Here is a 19,108-nt window from a genome sequence, read left to right on the forward strand (position 1 = left end):
GTTTTCATTGTTCACATGAAAACTTCTAGATGAAATGAACACTAAATTAAGAGAACAAATTAGAGATTCCTAAGATGGTGTACACAAACATCGGTAAACACAGCTCAGTTCACTGCTACTAATAAAGATACAACAAAAAATAAATTAAAGCATCTTCAAAGGAGTGAAAGTCTAGGTTATGAATGTCCTACACGGTACTACCTACCGATGAACTTATTCTCTGCTCTTGGACTTATTCTCTGCTCTGGCCGAAACTAAACATACAGAAGCGCCGATCAAGCAACAACTAATTTGCTCTCCGGGGTAGATCACTTTGGGAGGCCATTCACAGGATCAATCAAAGCTTGATTTTCGTCAGCAAGGAGTTTCGGACCGCTTCCAATTCTCGTGCAAATGAAGTAGCTGATGTCGCCAGCGAATTTTTTACGTGGAACCTTATCCTTACTTTCGGGTGGGGGTGCCAGGGCCTCTATTCCTTCCACAGATTGGAGACCAGCCTCTTGTAGTATTGATTTGTCTCCTAGAATGTAGCTGAGAAGGAATAAGCGTCAAGTTAGACTTTCTTTCTCAATACCAATTCGTAGGGCCAGTTTGGTCTTGCTGTCTCCTAGAATATTTTTAGGGTTCAAATTTTCATTCTTAGCTTTCTACTGCAGTAGAAACTCTGGGCATTGCCACTTGCCAACTGTTCCTAATATAGATGGCTAGAGGTGAAAGAAGAAGCAAAAGTGGAGCCAGCCAAACAAGGAAAGAAACAAATAATGGTGGACAAACATCAAATGAAGCATACCTGGTCAAATCAGTATCTTGTGGGGGAGGGAAATAGAACAGTAGCCTTTGAAGCAGAAGTGCAGCAGCTTGACGATTCGGTGCGATCATGACAGCATTGGGACCAGCATCAAAGGTGTAAGCTACCTGTCATAGAGTAGATTTGTAACAAGATTTTAGCGGCAGGATTTTGCAAATTATTGTGGATAATAAAGGTTCACTATTAGTCAAAGTTAACAACCTAAAACAACTAGTTAGGAGGAAGATAACAGCAGAAAGAACAAAAAGATCCTTATAATCATTATATCATAGGGCATAATTTAGGCTATTTACCTGCAGTGTTCCTTCCGACTGGTTCCATCTCTCGACAAGGCTAATAATCCTGAAGTTAATGGGTATATATACATATTAATTACGTAGAAATAACCAATCTAAATAAGCAGCTTATATATTGATTGAGTGGAAATATACATGTGAACAGAAACAGAATACCTGTGTGAGGTGTCATTCATATAGAATATAGGGGGGGTAGTGTCCAAGCAGATTGCGTGAAACTGATTGCTATCTGCACAAGTAATGCGGGCAAAAGATGCAAAATCATGATCTCTAATGGCTTCTTCGATTTTCAACACTCGACTAGGGACCACAGTCTGGAAATAGCAGAAAGTAAATGAATTAACAATGTGAAAGTAAATTTAAGAACTAGGAACACATAATTCTCTCTCAAGAGAGAAATTGCATCATAAGGCTACAAACCACAAAAGCACAAGAGTACTTGTTTCAAGAAAGCAGTTAACACTACTGGGGTGCAGAACAGTATGACACATGAATCAGCATATATAAAAAATAGCAAATAAACCATTCAGTTGATAGATATTTGGATAGTTCTATCTTAAAATAATTTTCCCACTGTAAACAGCACTACACATGAATAAAATGCAAAGAATCCCTACCTCAGCCCTGTATTTTAAGAGTGCACTTGTCTGAACACTTTCACGCATTCCAGAGGTGCTACTTGTTTCCTTCTGCTTTGAGCTAACCTGGGTTTTCAAATAATATTGTAATAATGAACTATTAGAAGCAATGAATAGAAATATGCAACCATTACAGCAAGAAATAAAGCAGTTTTGGTGCAAGTCAGTCTCAAAAAACACAAACTGTAAGAGCATCATAGAGTAGTGAAGTTGTATATCATGCACAGCACAAAGCAGTATGGAAGAAAGCCAGCACTGAGGGTAAAATACGGAGTTGACCCAGCAAATACAAATGAAGCTATATGACCAAGGCACATCCCTTGGTGTATAATAGGGTATTCCCAAACATACTTGTATATCCATGACAACTTGAAAAGTTACTTATCCAACTACTTGTTTACAAAAGTTGATCAAGCAGACAAGCATTCTTTTGTAGAAATTCACCATCATAACAAAGTTTATGCCGAACATTAGCAATGTTTCATGATTCAACAGCTAACATGCCTCGTATAAGAATGAACCAAAGAGAGTGACTTTGAAGTACTTTTTAAATTGCTGTTATGAAATAATAATCAAATATCCACAATACCAAGTAATACGAAGTGTCATGAAGAGAAACTACATACCACTGCTATGACAATAAAAAGGTCATTCCAATGTGTTTCTTCAGCTAGTTGAATCGCAATGCTGTCGCTTCCATCGGGATTCTGAAAAACAAAAAAAATCAGCTCTAAGTGATGCATTGCTTTTGAAGATACAGTAAGTTAACTGAGCATGTTGGCCTTACATTTCCCATGGCCCATTTGACAAATCCACCATATATACTGCGGCATGCACTGCCTGAGCCTTGCCTGTATTATACAATTACTATTTAACAAATGCCAGGTATCGTACGACAAGAAAATCTTATATCAGCTGTAAAATAACTGTAGCACGAGAGCATCCTCCCTTTGAATATTTCACAAGCAGCTATTAAATTTATATATCCAAAAGGTGGCTTTGGCATGCTTGTACCTTATAGAAGTATGAAAGAGAGGGTAAACATAATGGTTACAGACCTGGCAATGGAGGAAAGCTCTCCATATTCTTCCTTCACATTCATCAGCTTTGCAAGGGCAAAAACTGTCAACAAACATTACAAAAGAAAATAAAAATTGTTAAAGAAAACTCTTCATTATGACAATTAAGAGATAAAATTCAAAACAATTACATGTTGTTTAGAGCTGCTCTCTCCTTAAGAAGCTAACATAATGCTAGTCCATATTGAATATGATTAATACTAGATGCCACAGTGCTTCTATATGAGTCATTAAAAGAGATTCACAAATATATATTTTCGTATCCATAAAAGATATAATAAATATGCCAAGGAAGGTGTTTAATCCCAGATAGAGAGAGCATACATAATATATGTTACTTTTAGTTTGACAATAGTAGGCCCAAGAAGTTTAAACCTATAATAAAAAAACGTCTAGGGAAAAAAAAAAAATCCTTATTTTGATTCGACTACAGTTAAACAACACACTCCATAATCCAAAGTATTAGGACTAAAATTTACCAAGACATGCAAAGCCAGCGGCAGAAGAAGCCAAACCAGCAGCAGTGGGGAAATTGTTGTATGAAGCAATATGAACATGCAAGTTATTCCAATCATCTTTTTGGATCCGAATGCCCTTCTTCTCGTCCTCAACATCACGAGCGCGCTTCCGGATCTCTCTCAGGCAGTTTTGGTATCTTCCTCCAGACAATGAAATCTCCTACTCCAGTCAGAAGTTCAATCAAATCTCCACGATTGACAAGCAGTCACCAAAACTAGTAGCTTTATTGTCTTAACAACAAATAATCATTTGAACTTCATAGAGATTAGAGTGCTCAAACAAAGAAGCAAAAATGTATTTTTAATATCAATGGGAAAACCAAAAAAACTAAGATAAGAATGTATGGACCTTATCCGAATTATGTTACATTTTGAAAGAGGCCCCTAAAATTTGAAATTTTTTATTTTCACTCTCAAATCTTACAATATTTTTTACTTATCAAGTCTCCATCAGAATTTACAAGTTTAACAATTAAGTTTTATTTTTTTGACAGAATATTTTGTAATAAAACATAACATATTCTACTATTTGATGAAATGAGAACCATTAAATCCTTCTGAAATTCGTAAGAAAAAAATTTGGAGAATTTTTGCAAATTCAAAAGGAACTTAAGGTCATGCAGTAAAATAAATATACTTAAACTTCACTTATTCATTCGGAAAAGTGCTATATTTCATTCTCAGGAAAAATTAAAACAAATATAGAGAGGATCAATCAACCTTGCCATTAAGCCACATGCGATCCTGCTCAAAGCTAGGGCTAACGGCGACGGTCGTGGTTGCGGAGAGATGATCCGGATCGAGCGTAACACTGATGCTATCATTAACAGGTAGGATCAACTCCTCGTCGCGCTTCCCCCAATACTTGATCACCGCAATGTTGGTGGGCGATCGCGCCGTCGCCATCAGGATCCAGCTCTTCTCCGACTCCCCCGTCATCTTCTCCTTCTCGACGACCTGAAACGCATCATAGATCCAACCTCAGGTCAAACCACGAAATCAAGAGTCTCAATCCATTTCGATTAGCAAAACCCCCAAAAATCAGCAAAAATAGATCGTGAACACAAAATATTCTACTTCAATCAAACAAACCAACGACATTACAAATTTCGATCAAAAAACCCCCCTAAAAATTGGAAAAAAAAAATAAAAGATCGAAAGACGCATTGCGGCGAGGATTTCACCTGATTTAGAGATCGAGTGAGCGGAAACCGGATTTGGGAAGAGATCGCCGCAGATCGAGAGAGGAGATGAGTAAGGAGGTTGAGAGGGGTTTCGAATATTTCGCGCTTGTGAAGGAGAAATAATATGGAGGGGTCGCGATCGTCACGAAACGGGGAGAGAGATCTAATTATGGAGCTTATGCTCATCCAACGGGCGTGGAACGATCAAAATAAGATGAACGGTTGATAATTTTTGTAGGAAAATTGATCATTTATTTGGTGGTTGAATACTTGAATTTGATGGGATACGGTGAGGATTTAGGTACCAGAGCTGTATATACGTACGTAGAAGATTTTGGTAGCTGAATACTTTATTAATTACGTGTCTCAATTATCTCCGGCATATAATTAAAATTATATATATATATATATATATATATATAATTGGGCTTCTATGCTTTTAAAAGTATCAAGACATTGGTGTTTGTAAATTTTCTGCCTCTGGATTAAGAAATGTGTGGCTAGGATGATATGGGCCTCTAGAGTTGAGTAGGTGGTTGGTTGAATAATATAATCTAACGAGTGTAAATAGTCAAGTGCTTGATGCTTTTAAAAGCACCATAATCAGACTCTATATATATATATATTTTTTTTTTAATATTATATTTTAATTTTGTGTTGAATAAGTCTAATAATTTCGCAATATGATTTGACATTAAAACAATAAAAACTCTTACACGCGATTGAAAAAAAAAAAAAAAACTCTCATTTCATAATTTCGATTTGAGTTTTGGAACTTAAAAAAGGTGTTGTAGAAGGAGTTTAACTGTGTTTAATAACGTGTTATCTTAACACGTTGCTGTTAGAAAAAATGAAAAATTCTAAAAGAGAAATTTATTTAGGACAGAATTAAAATGCAAAATTGACATTATTTTAATTTTTTATGCCTGAGAGAAACTCAAGACACAGCCAAAAAAAAGTGTAAAGAGAGTTTTTATAATTAAGCCTTTAATTTATTAGGGACCGTTTGGTTGGATATAGTTGTAAAAATAGTGTAGTTGAAAATATATGCAGTTGTAAATGCTGCAGTCATAACTGTACCTAGTTTGTTTGGTTTTATGTAGTTGCAGCTGCTGTAGTTACATTTCTTCTATTTGGTAGTCTGCAGTTGAGATTTGTATTTATAAATTCTGTCAATTTTTAGATAGAAAGGTGATATTACCTCTTCTGAGCATAACATAATTATGTTTTAATTATTAATTAAGACTTTTATATCTATATATAATTTATATATTATAAAATTATATATGAATTTAATAAATTTTAAATATAAATATATTATAAATTTGGTCAAAATAAAAATTAAAATATTATTAAACTAGCAGACTGAAAAATAAGAAGCGTATGAAAAAAATTTATTGACTCTAAGAAACATTACTAAATCTTATCAAATTTTATGAATATGTATTTTTGAAAAAAAAAATAAAAAAAGAAACATATGAAAAAAAAAATCACACTTTGTTTATTTTTTTAATGTGTAAGCCGACTCCGGCTCAACTGCTGCAGCAGTTAGTACTACGGCCAATTTGGTTGCAGTACCAACTGCTGCAGTTGAGTCTTCTTGTGCAGATGTAATTGCAGCATTCGGGCCTAATTGCACCAAATCAAACAAAAAATTAATAGATGCATGTATTTCCAACTGTAATGCAGTTAAAAATGTATGCAACCAAACAATCCCTAAGTACTGCTGCAGATTACTATTTCTATGGACATGCATAGAAAAAATCGTTATCGTACCCTTTCTGTTTGGTTGCTCCTCTTTTATACAATTTTACCGTTTTGTAGTTGTATCTTATTCAAGGTCAATTTGACTATACTTGTATTTTTGCTTTCAACAAGAGTTTTCGATAAAACATATGGCAAATAAAAAAAGTTAAAAGCTCTTGCTGCAAGTAACGGTCGGCCGAAAAAAGTTTTAAACCTCAAGAGAGAGTTGAATTTCTCCAGTAGTACTAAAATTAAAAGAAAAATTTATAGTAAGATTCAAAAATTTTCAACACTCAATACCAGATAGGGAGCTTATCTTAAAGATAAAGATTGGATTGGATGTATGCACCTCATCCAAAAGCAACACTTTAGCTTTATCTTGAGTTAAAATTTTTGTTAATCTGTTGATGACAATGGAGAATAAATAAAGAGCACCACATAATAGTACTCTATTGAAGTTCAGCAATGATATTTTTTATACTAGTTTCGTACTTAAATTTATAGTAGGAGGCTAATCTACCCAAGATCTTAAGAAATGAAGTTGATAACCTAGTAAAGATGATTGGTCCCAATATTATTATCGACTATCTATTATATGGACTAATATTCCGTTTGACATATAACATTTCCAAATTATATTAATTAATCTCTATAAGCTTAAGCTTTGTGCACTAGCTGCATTAATAATCACTAGTTATCCTTCAGGTCGAAGTGAGATGCAACTTCACTGCAAATTCGACAGTAAAGCATGCTTACACCTTGTTTTTCCTAGCAATAAGAATCGAAAAGTAAATATATGACAATTACAAAGATAATGCATTACAAATCAGAAACTTGTTTGACAGGAATATATCACAATTACTTATTCAAATCAATTTATCTCTCAGAAAAAAAAGAAAAAAAGAGTAAAAGAAATGGTAAACACTTAGGTTACTCTATGAACTATTTGTTGGCAAAACGCAAGCCTCGTAGTCAGAAGAGTGTTCAATCAATGGAAGGATAGGTTGTATTGGGAAGTCTTTGTCCATTTACAAAGGATCGGAAGAGACGGAGGGCTCGATCGGGCTGCGCATAGGGAATCATGTGAGCAGCACCTCGCACTGTCGCAAATGTCAATATATTTCCATACTCCGTTACCCAGCCACCGACCTTTCAGAGAAAAGAAAAAGAATGTCATTATTCTTTGATGTATATTCTCGAAAATCCATTTAGAAAATCATGACAAGAAATTGCTTAGCATTAAGATTTTCTCAATTCAAGGCCATTAGTTGACTCCAAAATGTGTTAACTTCTTCCAAACTCATTAGCTCTAAATTTAATAGTCCTTCTTGTATCTCTTTGTGTAATATTAGAATGCGGAATTATCAGAGTAAAATGATAGTGCATCACCAACAGAACAAACTCAGAATGGTATACCTGGCCTTTGTGGAACCAAGCACCATAAGGCACTGTCACGCCGAACTTCAAGTCATGAGCCAGTTCCCGAACTAGTGTTCGAGAGCCGAGGAGGGGAACAACAGAATCTTGGTCACCACTGTATGTAGAAAAGGATTTGGTGATCTTCATTATGTACTCGCCAAAGAAAAATTCCTAACTCAAGCATTATTTCAGAGATTTATGGCAGATCAATAGCATTCCTTACCTAAAAACCCAAACTGGTATGTGATGCTGAACGATTCTCTTGAGCAATGGCAAGATGTTGATGTTACCATCGGTTGCACTATAATTCAAAACACTGCCACAAAAGGTAACAAATAAAATCAGTTATTGATGGGATGTATGTATAACACTACAAGCATAACGGACCGTCCAGTAACTTAAGTATATGCTAATTGAAGAGAATAGGATGCCGTTAAAGGACAAAGCACAACTTTAACTGATAGCAGTTCATTTGAACCGTAATTATCTAGAAAAGAGAAAGATGTCATGTCGTGGCTTTCATGTCTTATTGCCTAATTTAAGAGTACTTACCTTCAATTCCAATCCAAGTTCTATTATTAGCGAAAATGACGAAATTTTTCACAAAAAAGTTTTCAAGCCAGTTAGAGTTCCGATAACAATCTAAATAACGAGAAATAGACTAGTGGTTGTGAAGATATTCAGAAAGATTTTGGCAACTCTATGAATGATCACAACTTAAGAATAAATAAGTTTAAGATAATAATTTAGATAACGTAATCGTTTTTCTCACAAACAAAAGAGAACAACGATGAGTGCGACCTATCAAATAACAGCATGTTCATACGACCATGCCGATTGGCGACAGAATCGTCATCCATACTGAAACACATGTTATCTTATTTAGTATATTATTTGGAATACTCACTCACTGCACATGCTCCAACTGTATGGCAAGTTTGTCCTGTTAGCATGAAGAGCGTGTTGTACTTCCGGAAGGTTGAAATAGAAGTGCCTTTCGTAAGTCATGCATACATCGACCCCCACACTAATCTTAGTAGCCTGTCATATGAAAATAAGAAAGAAGAGAAGCGCACCAATTAATAAACTGAAATAGTGGCAATTTTATATAAATATAGATTAGACTTTGAAAAAAATCGAGTTATGTAAAACTTGTAGCATGAGATAAACTACTTACGTATTTCCGCAATCTCAACTCCTGCTCCACAATTGATGGGTAGCAAACATCAAGAATCACGTCATAGTTATTAATGTAATCTCCGACCACCTGATTAGCATCGGCGATGGCATCATTGCACGATTTTGTGACGTTATGCGGGCCATTGAAGGTATAATCTTCAAAATCACACTGGTTCATAATGGTAAGGCCAATCTCATCAGAAATCATGCCATGTGACCAGAAATATTCATAAGTCGCTGGGACATCTCTGTCGAGCTTGAGAAGCGGATTTCCAATCTACACAAGGAAGTGATAGAATCGGTATACACGTGATTTATAAATAAACAGCGAAGCCGAGCGGGTTAGTAGAAAAGGGGGTGCTCTTACAGCCACTCCTTTGATGTTGAACTTGAAACCAGTCGATTTCTCGTTATGCGTAAGAAGAACATCGGCCAGTTGGGGTATGTAGTGCCCTGTACGCAGTTGTTCGTGACGTCAAATTAGTAATTCTACGAAAGAGCACAGGAGCGCTAACACTAATAATATTACAAATTCTGAACCTGCGTAGCTCTCCCCGGTCAGAAACAAGGCCCTTGACTTGAGCTCGGGAAACTTCTCGTACCATCTCAAAAGGAACACATACATATCCTTAGCTGCCATGATCAAATGACCCAAATAAAATCATCAGTAAGAAGTTATAGAAGAAACAACAACAACAACAACAACGACGACGACGACAACAAAGACATTGATTGGAGGCCATTGAATTCACCAGCTGACTCATCTCCGCAATTATAATCAGACGTTGTATTCGAGTAAGACCAGCCGACTCCGGCAGGAGATTCAACAAAGAGGAGGTTGGAGGCTATAACGACAAATAAAGAGCGTGATTAGTGACAGATCATTACATAATGCCATGCTTCTATACGAAGAGTTAAGAGATTGTGTGATCTATGTTTTGATCGAAATTCTTTGAGTTCATATTCACAGTAGCTTAAAACAAAATGTAACCTTTGTTCCATGACTTTTTGTTCATTCGAAGGCCCCGACCATCACCCTTCGGGTAAAATGGTCCGAGTTCAGTGAAGGCCCCCCCTCCAATTGAAGAGCAACCTGGACCTGAACATCATTTCAACAACAAACAAATGTAGTTTGAGCGTTAAGTTGCATTAAATTCATTACACGGAGAGGGTAATCAATTAACAGTCCACACAAAATAACTAAGACATATGAGCGAAAGGATTGGTCAATTTTCAGGGTAGTACTATCAACAGAGCTAATTTTGACACTGACGAATACGTTAGTTGAATTTGGTCACTGTTGGTGACTAGATTTGACTATATTCAATAAATTTTCCTAGCAAATTAAGATGGATATACTAGAACTCTGTATAAGACACAAACTGATTACAAGTTTTGGGAAAATGAAAAAAGAAAAGAAAAAAAAAAAAACTTTTGTCGGTGGGATAGTTTAATTGCTTTGGTAGGTACGCAGGGGCAACAGCTTTTCACTGTGTCTGCTCCCAACACAACAAGCCATTAAAGCTTTTTCTTTCTGAAGGAAAAAACTGCAAGCTAGCAGCGCATAGTACGACGCCACAAATAAAGAAGTAAGAGATTATAGGTCAATGAATTAAGAAGAAGACTCAAAAAGAACTCATTCAATGAACCAATCTATCAACACACTCATTTTCATTATATAATAATAATAATAATAATAATAATAAGAAGAAGAAGAAGAAGAAGAAGTTACGATGGTATCTAATGCAACAGTGCCAGTACACATTAGGCAAAAAACCGCATCATAAAATGGCAATACAACAGTAATAATAATGAGGAGGGAAAAAGCAACCTCCATTGAGCCAAAGGGTGAGAGGCTTGCTGTGAGGATCTGCAGCAGCTTGAGCGAAGTAGTAGAAGAGGCTCCGCCCTGCAGCCGCATCGACATCAACATAGCCTGCGTATTGCCTGAACCCAACTCTGGGCTGGCCCGGTAACTCCCTCACGAGATCCTCTTCTGGGTACCCTCCCACTCCGACGCCCATCACCGCAAGCCCCACCAACACCAGACCCCACCATTGCCCCATTCCCACCATCTCTCTCTCTCTCTCTCTCTCTCTCTCTCTTTCTTTCTCTCTCTCTCTCAATTCCCCTCCTCCAACATGAACAACAACAATTAGTACCCAGAAAACGTTGTTTTATATATAATAAAGAGAGAGAGAGAGAGGGGAGGGGGGGATCAAATGCGGCTGGGAAATACAAATACAGATACAAGTACAATACAACAATACATACAAAATGGGGGGAAAAAACACCAAAAAAAAAAAAAAACAAAGTAGTGAGAATTCAGTTGAGGTTGGCACGTGAGATTCGGCGGAATGCGGTTTAAAGAGGGTCTGGGCTTCTTCTGGCTTTCGGGAAGAGGAGGAGATATTATTATGGGGGAATTGCTGTTGGGAGAAGCACTTCTGCTGTAATTGGGAGGAAAATTTTGAACTTCCAAGGGAAGGGGGTGGGTGGGTGGGTGGGTGGGTTGCTTTTGGGGGAGGGACGGAGAGAGGAGGTGGTTTTCGCTTTGGGTGTGGGCACTCTGGAATTTTGCCTGCACCGGGTGTACGAGTATATATATATATATATATTTTGTGGCTAGGGCTGCTGTACTCTTATGAATATAGACCCCTATATATTCATAAGTTTTGGATCATTCGATGAAGAGATGTGCGGTTAGGATGATGTTTCCGGTTAGGTTAATAGTGGCCCTTTAGAGTTGAGTGGTTGCTTGGTTTAATAGTATGATCTAAACGGATGGAAATAATCAAAGAAGTAGATTTAAAAGTCGAAAATGTATGAGTACAAAAGAACCTATACTCATAAGAGTATAGTAGCCGGATTTTATATTCTGTATATATTTAAGATTTAATTACAGAAAACCTACTTATAAATACTTTCTCAATATTTCAAGTTGTTATTTTTAGCTCCCCTTCGTCAGGGTTCCATCATTCTTCTTTATTTCTTATAATTTATACCGAAAATACCTTTCAAAATAATTGAAATATATTAAAAATATATTTTTTTCTTACCGAAAAAGTAAGGATAATTTGATCATTTTGCCCTCTCGGTTGACGTCATACCATCTAAAAATATTTCTCAAACTTTAAGAAAGAAAATATAGATTTTTTGAAAATCAGAGAGAAAAAATAAAAAAAAAAGATATTTATAAGGAGATTTTTTGTAATTTAGTTTATATTTAACTATAAAATTAAATTCTAATTTATCGGTTATGTTATGTGATATTTATGAGATAAATGTATAAAAGTTGATTATCGTGACTACCTATTTTTTTCAAATCTTTTGGTTCTTCTTTATTTTTACATCTAGAATCTTTTAAGATCGCGATTATTATTTTAAAAAATATTAAGTGGAGGCGTATGAATACACCGGGTTCAGGAAATAAGCAGATACATGAATATAATATTATCATATATTTGTAGGAATATTATTATTGGTGACAGATAAGTTCATTTTTACGTTGTCCACTAATTAAATTTGGCGAATTGTAACGAATATTTGTTTGTTGCTTGTGGCTCTGAGTTTGTAACGTATATATCTCTACAAAGGAGATTAAACAAATTTAATATAGAATATCCTTCATTTACTATTGCAGTTGTAAAATACATCTCTCTTTGAAAAAGTAAAAAGTACTTTAATGCAAAATCAAACTTATCTCATGACCATTTCTTATTTGTCTTTCAAACTAATATATTTTATAAAAATTATTAAAATAAAACTTATAAATTTATTTCAATTCCTCTATCTATCGACCATAATAATTTGGCTAATCAACTTTATTTTATAGAAAAAAAAATGTCTATAAAGCATGAAATTATATATAAAAGTAAATAAATTATTTTTTATTATAGATATCTTATCTCACCGTAATTTCAAATGAAAAATAAATGACTATAATTATAGAAGTTTGAATGTTTACATGTGAGAACTGAGACTTTGTGAGGACAAATATACACGTGTAGAGCTATTATACTATCGGAAGTATAGAGAATTTGATATTTTCGATTTTTTGACCATTAAATCAAAAATTATATGGTTGAAATGATTGCAGTATCTTTAGGATTGAGTAATACCTCATAAGATTGAGTGGTCCTAATAGGATAATACTATTAATCTAAAAGTTAAAAATAATTAAAGAGGTTGATTTAAAGAATAAAAAAATCGAAAGTATTAGATTCTGTGTACTTCCGGTAACATAGTAACTCTACTCAATATACAGTTAATATTAAATTTTGGGCAGCTTTATTTGCATTTACATGAAAAAAATAGAAAAAGAAAAAAAAGACGTCCACCACCTTTTGCCACGTGGCAGGATCCTAAAATTCCTAGGGTAAGCCACTGGGAAGGGTTGGCTCTATGTGCTTAGGGTTGTGTGCTTTGTTGAGCTAATGATGATGTACAAAGGCTTTTTAGCCATGGTGCTCTCATGTGTGGATTTTATTTAATAATATTATACCATCTCTCATAATTTATGCCTCTATTTTTATCTTTTTTTTTTTTGGTTATTTGCATACACGTTTCTACAAACATAGTGAATTACAGAAATATCTCTGCAAAATAAAAATTCTATAAGTTGTCCCTGCAAAAGTCATAAGTAATACAAATATGTCCCTGCTGTTAAAGTCTGTTAGAGAAATTTAGTTAACTACAGTTAAACTACTTAGCCACGATTAGTTAATAGTGTGAATTTACGGTTCTACCCTTCTTCCTCATCCTTCTCTTTTTTTTCCCTCTTCTTCGTCGCCGACGAAGAGATGCGGCGGCAATGGCGGCGAACCCTCTCCCTCTTCCTCTTCCCCCTTCTTCTTCCTCTCCCTCTTCCTCTTTCCTCTTCCTCTTCCCCTTTCTTTTTCCTCTCCCTCTTCCTCTTCTCTCTTCTTCGTCGCCGGCGAGGGAGAAGATGCGGCGGCGGCGGCGGCGGCGGCGCTTCTTCCTCTTCCTCTTCCTCTCTCTCTTTCTTTTCTCCCTTTTTCTTCCTCTCCCTCTTTCTCTTCCCTTTTCTTCGTTGCCGGCGAGGGAGGAGATGCGGCGGCGGCAAACCCTCTCTCTCTTCCTCTTCCCTTTTCCTCTCCTTCTTCCTCTTCCCACTTCTTCTTCCTCTCCTTCTTTCTCTTCCCTCCTCTTCGTCGCTAGCGAACCCAACCCCGCGTCGCCGCCGTTGTCCGCTCCAATGGCCCGAAGAGGAAGAGAAAGAGAAGGGGAAGAGGATATTTTTGGAGGAATATATTTGTGAGGGCAAAACAGTTATTTCACAAGAAAACTNATACACGTTTTTATAAATATAATGAATTACAAAAATATTCCTGCAAAATAAAAATTTTATAAATTGTCTCTACAAAAATCATAAGTTATATAGATATGTCCCTATTGTTAAAGTCTGTTAGAGAAATTTAGTTAACCACAGTTAAACTACTTAACCACGATTAGTTAATAGTATGAATTTACGGTTCTACCATTCTTCCTCATCCTTCTCTTCTTTTTCCTTCTTCTTCGTCGCCGGCGAAGAGATGCGGCGGCGACGAACCCTCTACTTCTTCCTCTTCCTCTTCTCCCTTCTTTTTTCTCTCCCTCTTCCTCTTCCCCCTTCTTCTTCCTCTCCCTCTTCCTCTTTCCTCTTCCCCTTTCTTCTTCCTCTTCCTCTTTCTCTTCCCTCTTCTTCGTCGCCGGCGAGGGAGAAGATNTTTCTCTTCCCTTTTCTTCGTTGCCGGCGAGGGAGGAGATGCGGCGGCGGCAAACCCTCTCTCTCTTCCTCTTCCCTTTTCCTCTCCTTCTTCCTCTTCCCACTTCTTCTTCCTCTCCTTCTTTCTCTTCCCTCCTCTTCGTCGCTAGCGAACCCAACCCCGCGTCGCCGCCGTTGTCCGCTCCAATGGCCCGAAGAGGAAGAGAAAGAGAAGGGGAAGAGGATATTTTTGGAGGAATATATTTGTGAGGGCAAAACAGTTATTTCACAAGAAAACTGTTAAAAAATAAACAGTTCACTAACGGATTTTAATCAGATGGACATATCTGCATAACTTAGGATTTTTGCATAGACAACTTATGGAATTTTTATTTTGCAGGGATATTTCTACAATTCACTATATTTGCAGGGACGTGTATGCAAATAACCTTTTTTTTTTTTGCTTTTTAGGCCATGGCCATTGGTCTCTCTGAGCATCTTCTAATAGTAGTTTCTAGATACTCTTAATGAGTTTACTGGAGAAATCAATGAACTCATGATGAGAAACATAATTTATAAAGATTTGATTTGATAAGGATAAATAATATTTAGTAAATCTAATCAAATTTAATAAATAGAGATTAACAATTTTTTTTTGAAGTAATTGATCTATTATGTAAAACAGTACCATAAAGAGTACAAACTTTCGTATGTGCATTTTGAAAAAATAAATATTTCGGAGTAAACTCAAGTTTACTGGCTATCAACTTTATTGGGTGGGTTTAAGCATTTAATTAGGATTGCTTTATTTTATTTTTTTTAGATAAACTTCAGTGGATTCACTTTTTTTTTTTACTTTAGTATCATATAATTTAAAATGTATCAATTTATGACACTGTAATTTTATTTTTTCTTTTAGTTAAAATAATAAAAAAAAATTATATGATACAAAAGTAATATATTTTAAACCGCATGTTACTAAAGTACGAAAATTGTGAAATCTTTGGAGTGGTATTTGAAGGTTTTTTTTTTTTTTTTAATCAAAAGTTGATTTGGTAGTTTGGATTAAAAATTAAGGTGGCGTGAAATATTGGGCATGGGTGGTCCACAGCTCACATGGTGGAGCAGTTCTAGGCATTAATTTCTGTGGGGTTGGGGACCAGCAGGCGGTGGGCTGGCTGGTGGTGCATGCAAAGGCTAGACTGTACTTGGCCTGGCAGTGGGCCCCACTTTGGCACACAATTTGATGCTTTTGATTAAGCAGCGTTATACTAATCAAGGATTATTACATTTTACACCTAGCTTATAGAAATTTATGTTCACAATTAATTGTTTGTCACACATATGCAATGCAATGTATTTATGAGCCGTTTGGTTGGAGATAAATGCATCAATCACATGAGTAGGGCTAGAATACTTTTATAAGTATCACCCAAGTGATAGTTGTGTGTTTTTAGCCCTTGGATGGCGAGATATGAGGTTGAGATGATGGTGGTAGGTGGTGGTAGGTGATGGTAGGTGGAATAGTGTTTGATCCAAGGGCTATTTGTAATCAAAAAGTAGATCCAATGGCTAAAAACGTGATAGCAACATCGGGATGATACTTGTAAAAGTATCCTAAATCAACTCTCAATCACATATCCATCCTGTTGTTTGCTGGGTGTTGGAGAGAGGGATGTAATTGTAAATAATTTTGTTTAATTGCAAGTAGTTGAGAAAATATATTTTTAAAATTTGATTATTTTATATATATATATATATATGGTGAAGAGATTATCTTTAATGTAAAAAATGTATTTTATATGTAAAAGTAATTAGGGAGATAAGTTTATCTTCTTTTAAAAAAATTTTACAAATTGTTGCAGTTGAAATTACAGCCAGTTTAGACGTAANGAATGGGATGGGATGTGCAACACTAGTGAGTTGTGTTGATGAAGGATCGATGTAGCCTCTTTGTAATGGGATTCTTTTTCTTCTTTTTTTTTTTTCGGGATCTTGCTGCCTCACTTTTTGTAGTTAAATTTATTTGCTGTGAATGAAGCAAATAATAACGTGTTGTCTTAGAAAACAATTACATCCACCAAACAAATCTTTAATAGATCAGCGTTGATTGTTCATGCCATGTATCTTTTCGTAATAAAAATAGGTTTTTTTAGGTGTAACCTAGCTAGGTTAATCTCATGAGATGAGAACATAACTTTAAAAAAAAAACTATCAAAATTTTACACTATCGAGGAATAGTTGTATAACTATACATAACTTCTCCCTAGCTTTTTATTTCAGACTTATTAATATAATCTTAGTTTGTTCAGATACAAAGAGTCAAAAATAATAATAGCAAGAATAATTTTCTCCTACATTACCTGGATGAATAAAAGAGTAAAAAAAATATAAAGAAAAAAAATATTTCTTTCTCCTTTCCCTTCGCATTTATATAAAAATGATGCATAGATTAATCAATATATGCATACATACCTTTTTATGCAAATTGATTATGCAAATTGAGATATTTAATAAATGAGAAATGGAATCTCTGAAAGGTTTGCTATTGAAATCTTTATAAAAAAATCCATGGCTTTTGCATTGTCTCTTTTATTATCCGTGCTTCCATGTGGTCAATGAAAAAAGTTAAGCTCAATGTCTTTTTTGATTTCTCATGAGATGTTTATTGCGAGTTGGACCCAGGCAACACATCTTTTAACATTTAATCTGCAACTTTTGTCCTTCTTTTTTCTTTTTCTTTTTTTAACTCCGACGAATTAGGGGTTCTTTAGTATAATTAGCAAATATAAAAGTGTCAACTGTATTATTGCATGCTTACAAAGTGATAATATACTCAATTGTGGAAGTTCTTATATAGCTTGTTTGGTTTCGCGTGTTTTTTTTTTTTTTTTTTTTTTTTTTTTTTTTTTTTTTTTTTTTTTTTTGAGAGAGATAGGTAGCACTGTTATGTTGTTGATACCTTTCTATTTGCAATCTATGATTGAATACTGTTTCTGGTCGGAACCACTTGTATTGTTTTGATTGCGACGCCTAGGACGTATAGGGAAAACTCTATCCGTTCGACGGTCTGTCGGCGTGCCCGAACCCGACCAAATAGGCGGGGCGCAGGGCGTGACAAGCACGCTTTCCACTTCGTTTATTTCATTTAGAAATAAACTTAGCTGTAAATGTGAATCAACTAGAATTCGAACTTGGGTCTCCGGTATCAACCACCAAGACCTTTGCCACTTGCTCTGGGGACGGTCGGTAGCTTGTTTGGTTTCTGTCAGCGTTTTCTTTAATCTCTAGTAATAGTCACGCTCAGTAAAATATTTAGTAAGTAAAAGAGATTATGAAACTTCTCTTTATGTGGCAAAAAATATGTGTAGAAATGAATGTGAGGCTTAAAACTAGAAGTGCAATTGGAACTTTTTAGTTCCCTACAATCAATAGTGCTACCATAGGTTGCTGGTCAGAAGGAGTTTTCAAAATAATATTTGTTCTAAAAGTATTATTTAAACAGCTTTTTTCTCCGAATCACATAATACTCTACAATATTAGTGCTAAACAGATGCTTAAGACCTCTTGGCCCTGCTACAGGATATAGCGCTAGCTTTTTGTATACAGCCCGTGTAATGAATTTACTATAAAAAAAACTGTACCATGTATTTATGATTTAAAAAGGCATATTCCTTTGCTGTAGTTCTACAAGGAAGCATAAATTACAACCAAATCAAAACAAAAAAGCTTAGTACATTGCATAGGGGAGAACTAGACATCCTAGTATGTTGGAATATGAGACTGCTTTGGACCTTGTGAGGGACAATGTGCTCAGAGAAGCTCAGCTCTATCCATTGAGACAGCTGGAATTTTTAAAGTAATATGGAAATCAAAACTACTCAAAATTTCATATTAGTTCATATCAAGAGATACTACTACATAACAAAGAGTCTGACTACGATACTTCTAAAAGCACAAAGTACTTAGTGTTTATAAGTTTTCCACCGTTAGGTCTATTTTTTTTTTTGAGAATTTTCAACCGTTAAATTATACTATTCAACCAACCACCCATTCAACCCTACAGGTACGTATATCACCAAAAAACTAAAGTTTTGTAGGAATAACTGATTGATTACAAACTATCCACACTGGCACATCATGCAAACATTGGTGGCATCAGAATAAATTAAAGGAAAAAAACACACATACATTAATTATTTATTTATATCGCATGGTTCCAAAATCCAAGCACCTGTACAGGGTAGGGTTGCATGGGGAGGAACAATTTTGGAGAAGTACACCAAATTAGCCTATTTGTATCTTTTCTAGGAAACCTACACCAATTAATGCCCATGCTATCTCCTTTAACCTTATTTTTGCTATTTTTAGATGTTGGTTCCACTCTATATACATTGTTAAAGAAAAGAATATACCTATCATAACTTTAAGTTCTAATTACAAGAGTGATTTCTAGTAAAATATTTCTATTCATTCAAAAATAAATATTTTATCAAAAGTTGGAAAATACCATTACATTTTGAAAAAATATACT

The 19,108-nt window shown here is 35.2% G+C and overlaps 2 protein-coding genes across 2 annotated transcripts; both read right to left on the reverse strand.

Annotated features, from left to right (window-relative positions):
* Positions 47 to 4,663, reverse strand: LOC109723270 (diphosphomevalonate decarboxylase MVD2, peroxisomal-like). Its single transcript, XM_020251590.1, has 11 exons — positions 4,524 to 4,663; positions 4,060 to 4,296; positions 3,301 to 3,499; positions 2,801 to 2,864; positions 2,530 to 2,593; positions 2,369 to 2,449; positions 1,722 to 1,808; positions 1,261 to 1,418; positions 1,102 to 1,150; positions 791 to 915; positions 47 to 531 (listed from the first exon to the last, which is right to left on the reverse strand). Exons 2-11 carry the CDS (start codon positions 4,276 to 4,278, stop codon positions 309 to 311), a joined length of 1,269 nt encoding a protein of 422 aa, XP_020107179.1. The 5' UTR covers positions 4,279 to 4,296; positions 4,524 to 4,663; the 3' UTR covers positions 47 to 308.
* On the reverse strand, positions 7,065 to 11,080 carry LOC109722736 (serine carboxypeptidase-like 42). Its single transcript, XM_020250853.1, has 10 exons — positions 10,699 to 11,080; positions 9,859 to 9,966; positions 9,620 to 9,712; positions 9,408 to 9,500; positions 9,235 to 9,320; positions 8,866 to 9,144; positions 8,596 to 8,729; positions 7,912 to 8,004; positions 7,686 to 7,803; positions 7,065 to 7,418 (listed from the first exon to the last, which is right to left on the reverse strand). Exons 1-10 carry the CDS (start codon positions 10,940 to 10,942, stop codon positions 7,254 to 7,256), a joined length of 1,413 nt encoding a protein of 470 aa, XP_020106442.1. The 5' UTR covers positions 10,943 to 11,080; the 3' UTR covers positions 7,065 to 7,253.

The sequence above is a fragment of the Ananas comosus genome, linkage group 17 (genome assembly GCF_001540865.1).
Source record: "Ananas comosus cultivar F153 linkage group 17, ASM154086v1, whole genome shotgun sequence".
NCBI lineage: Eukaryota > Viridiplantae > Streptophyta > Magnoliopsida > Poales > Bromeliaceae > Ananas > Ananas comosus.

What these genes read in the sequence shown, in the direction of transcription:
- LOC109723270 (XM_020251590.1), bottom strand. Translation starts at nt 4,278, where the DNA reads ATGACGGGGGAGTCGGAGAAGAGCTGGATCCTGATGGCGACGGCGCGA. An exon ending in TTTTTATTGTCATAGCAGTG is followed by an intron (nt 1,809 to 2,368) that starts GTATGTAGTTTC and finishes TTGAAAACCCAG; the next exon opens with GTTAGCTCAAAGCAGAAGGA. An exon ending in ATGAATGACACCTCACACAG is followed by an intron (nt 1,151 to 1,260) that starts GTATTCTGTTTC and finishes CATTAACTTCAG; the next exon opens with GATTATTAGCCTTGTCGAGA.
- LOC109722736 (XM_020250853.1), bottom strand. Translation starts at nt 10,942, where the DNA reads ATGGTGGGAATGGGGCAATGGTGGGGTCTGGTGTTGGTGGGGCTTGCG. An exon ending in TCAACATCAAAGGAGTGGCT is followed by an intron (nt 9,145 to 9,234) that starts GTAAGAGCACCC and finishes TTCCTTGTGTAG; the next exon opens with ATTGGAAATCCGCTTCTCAA. An exon ending in AGTTGGAGCATGTGCAGTGA is followed by an intron (nt 8,005 to 8,595) that starts GTGAGTATTCCA and finishes CTTTTGTGGCAG; the next exon opens with TGTTTTGAATTATAGTGCAA.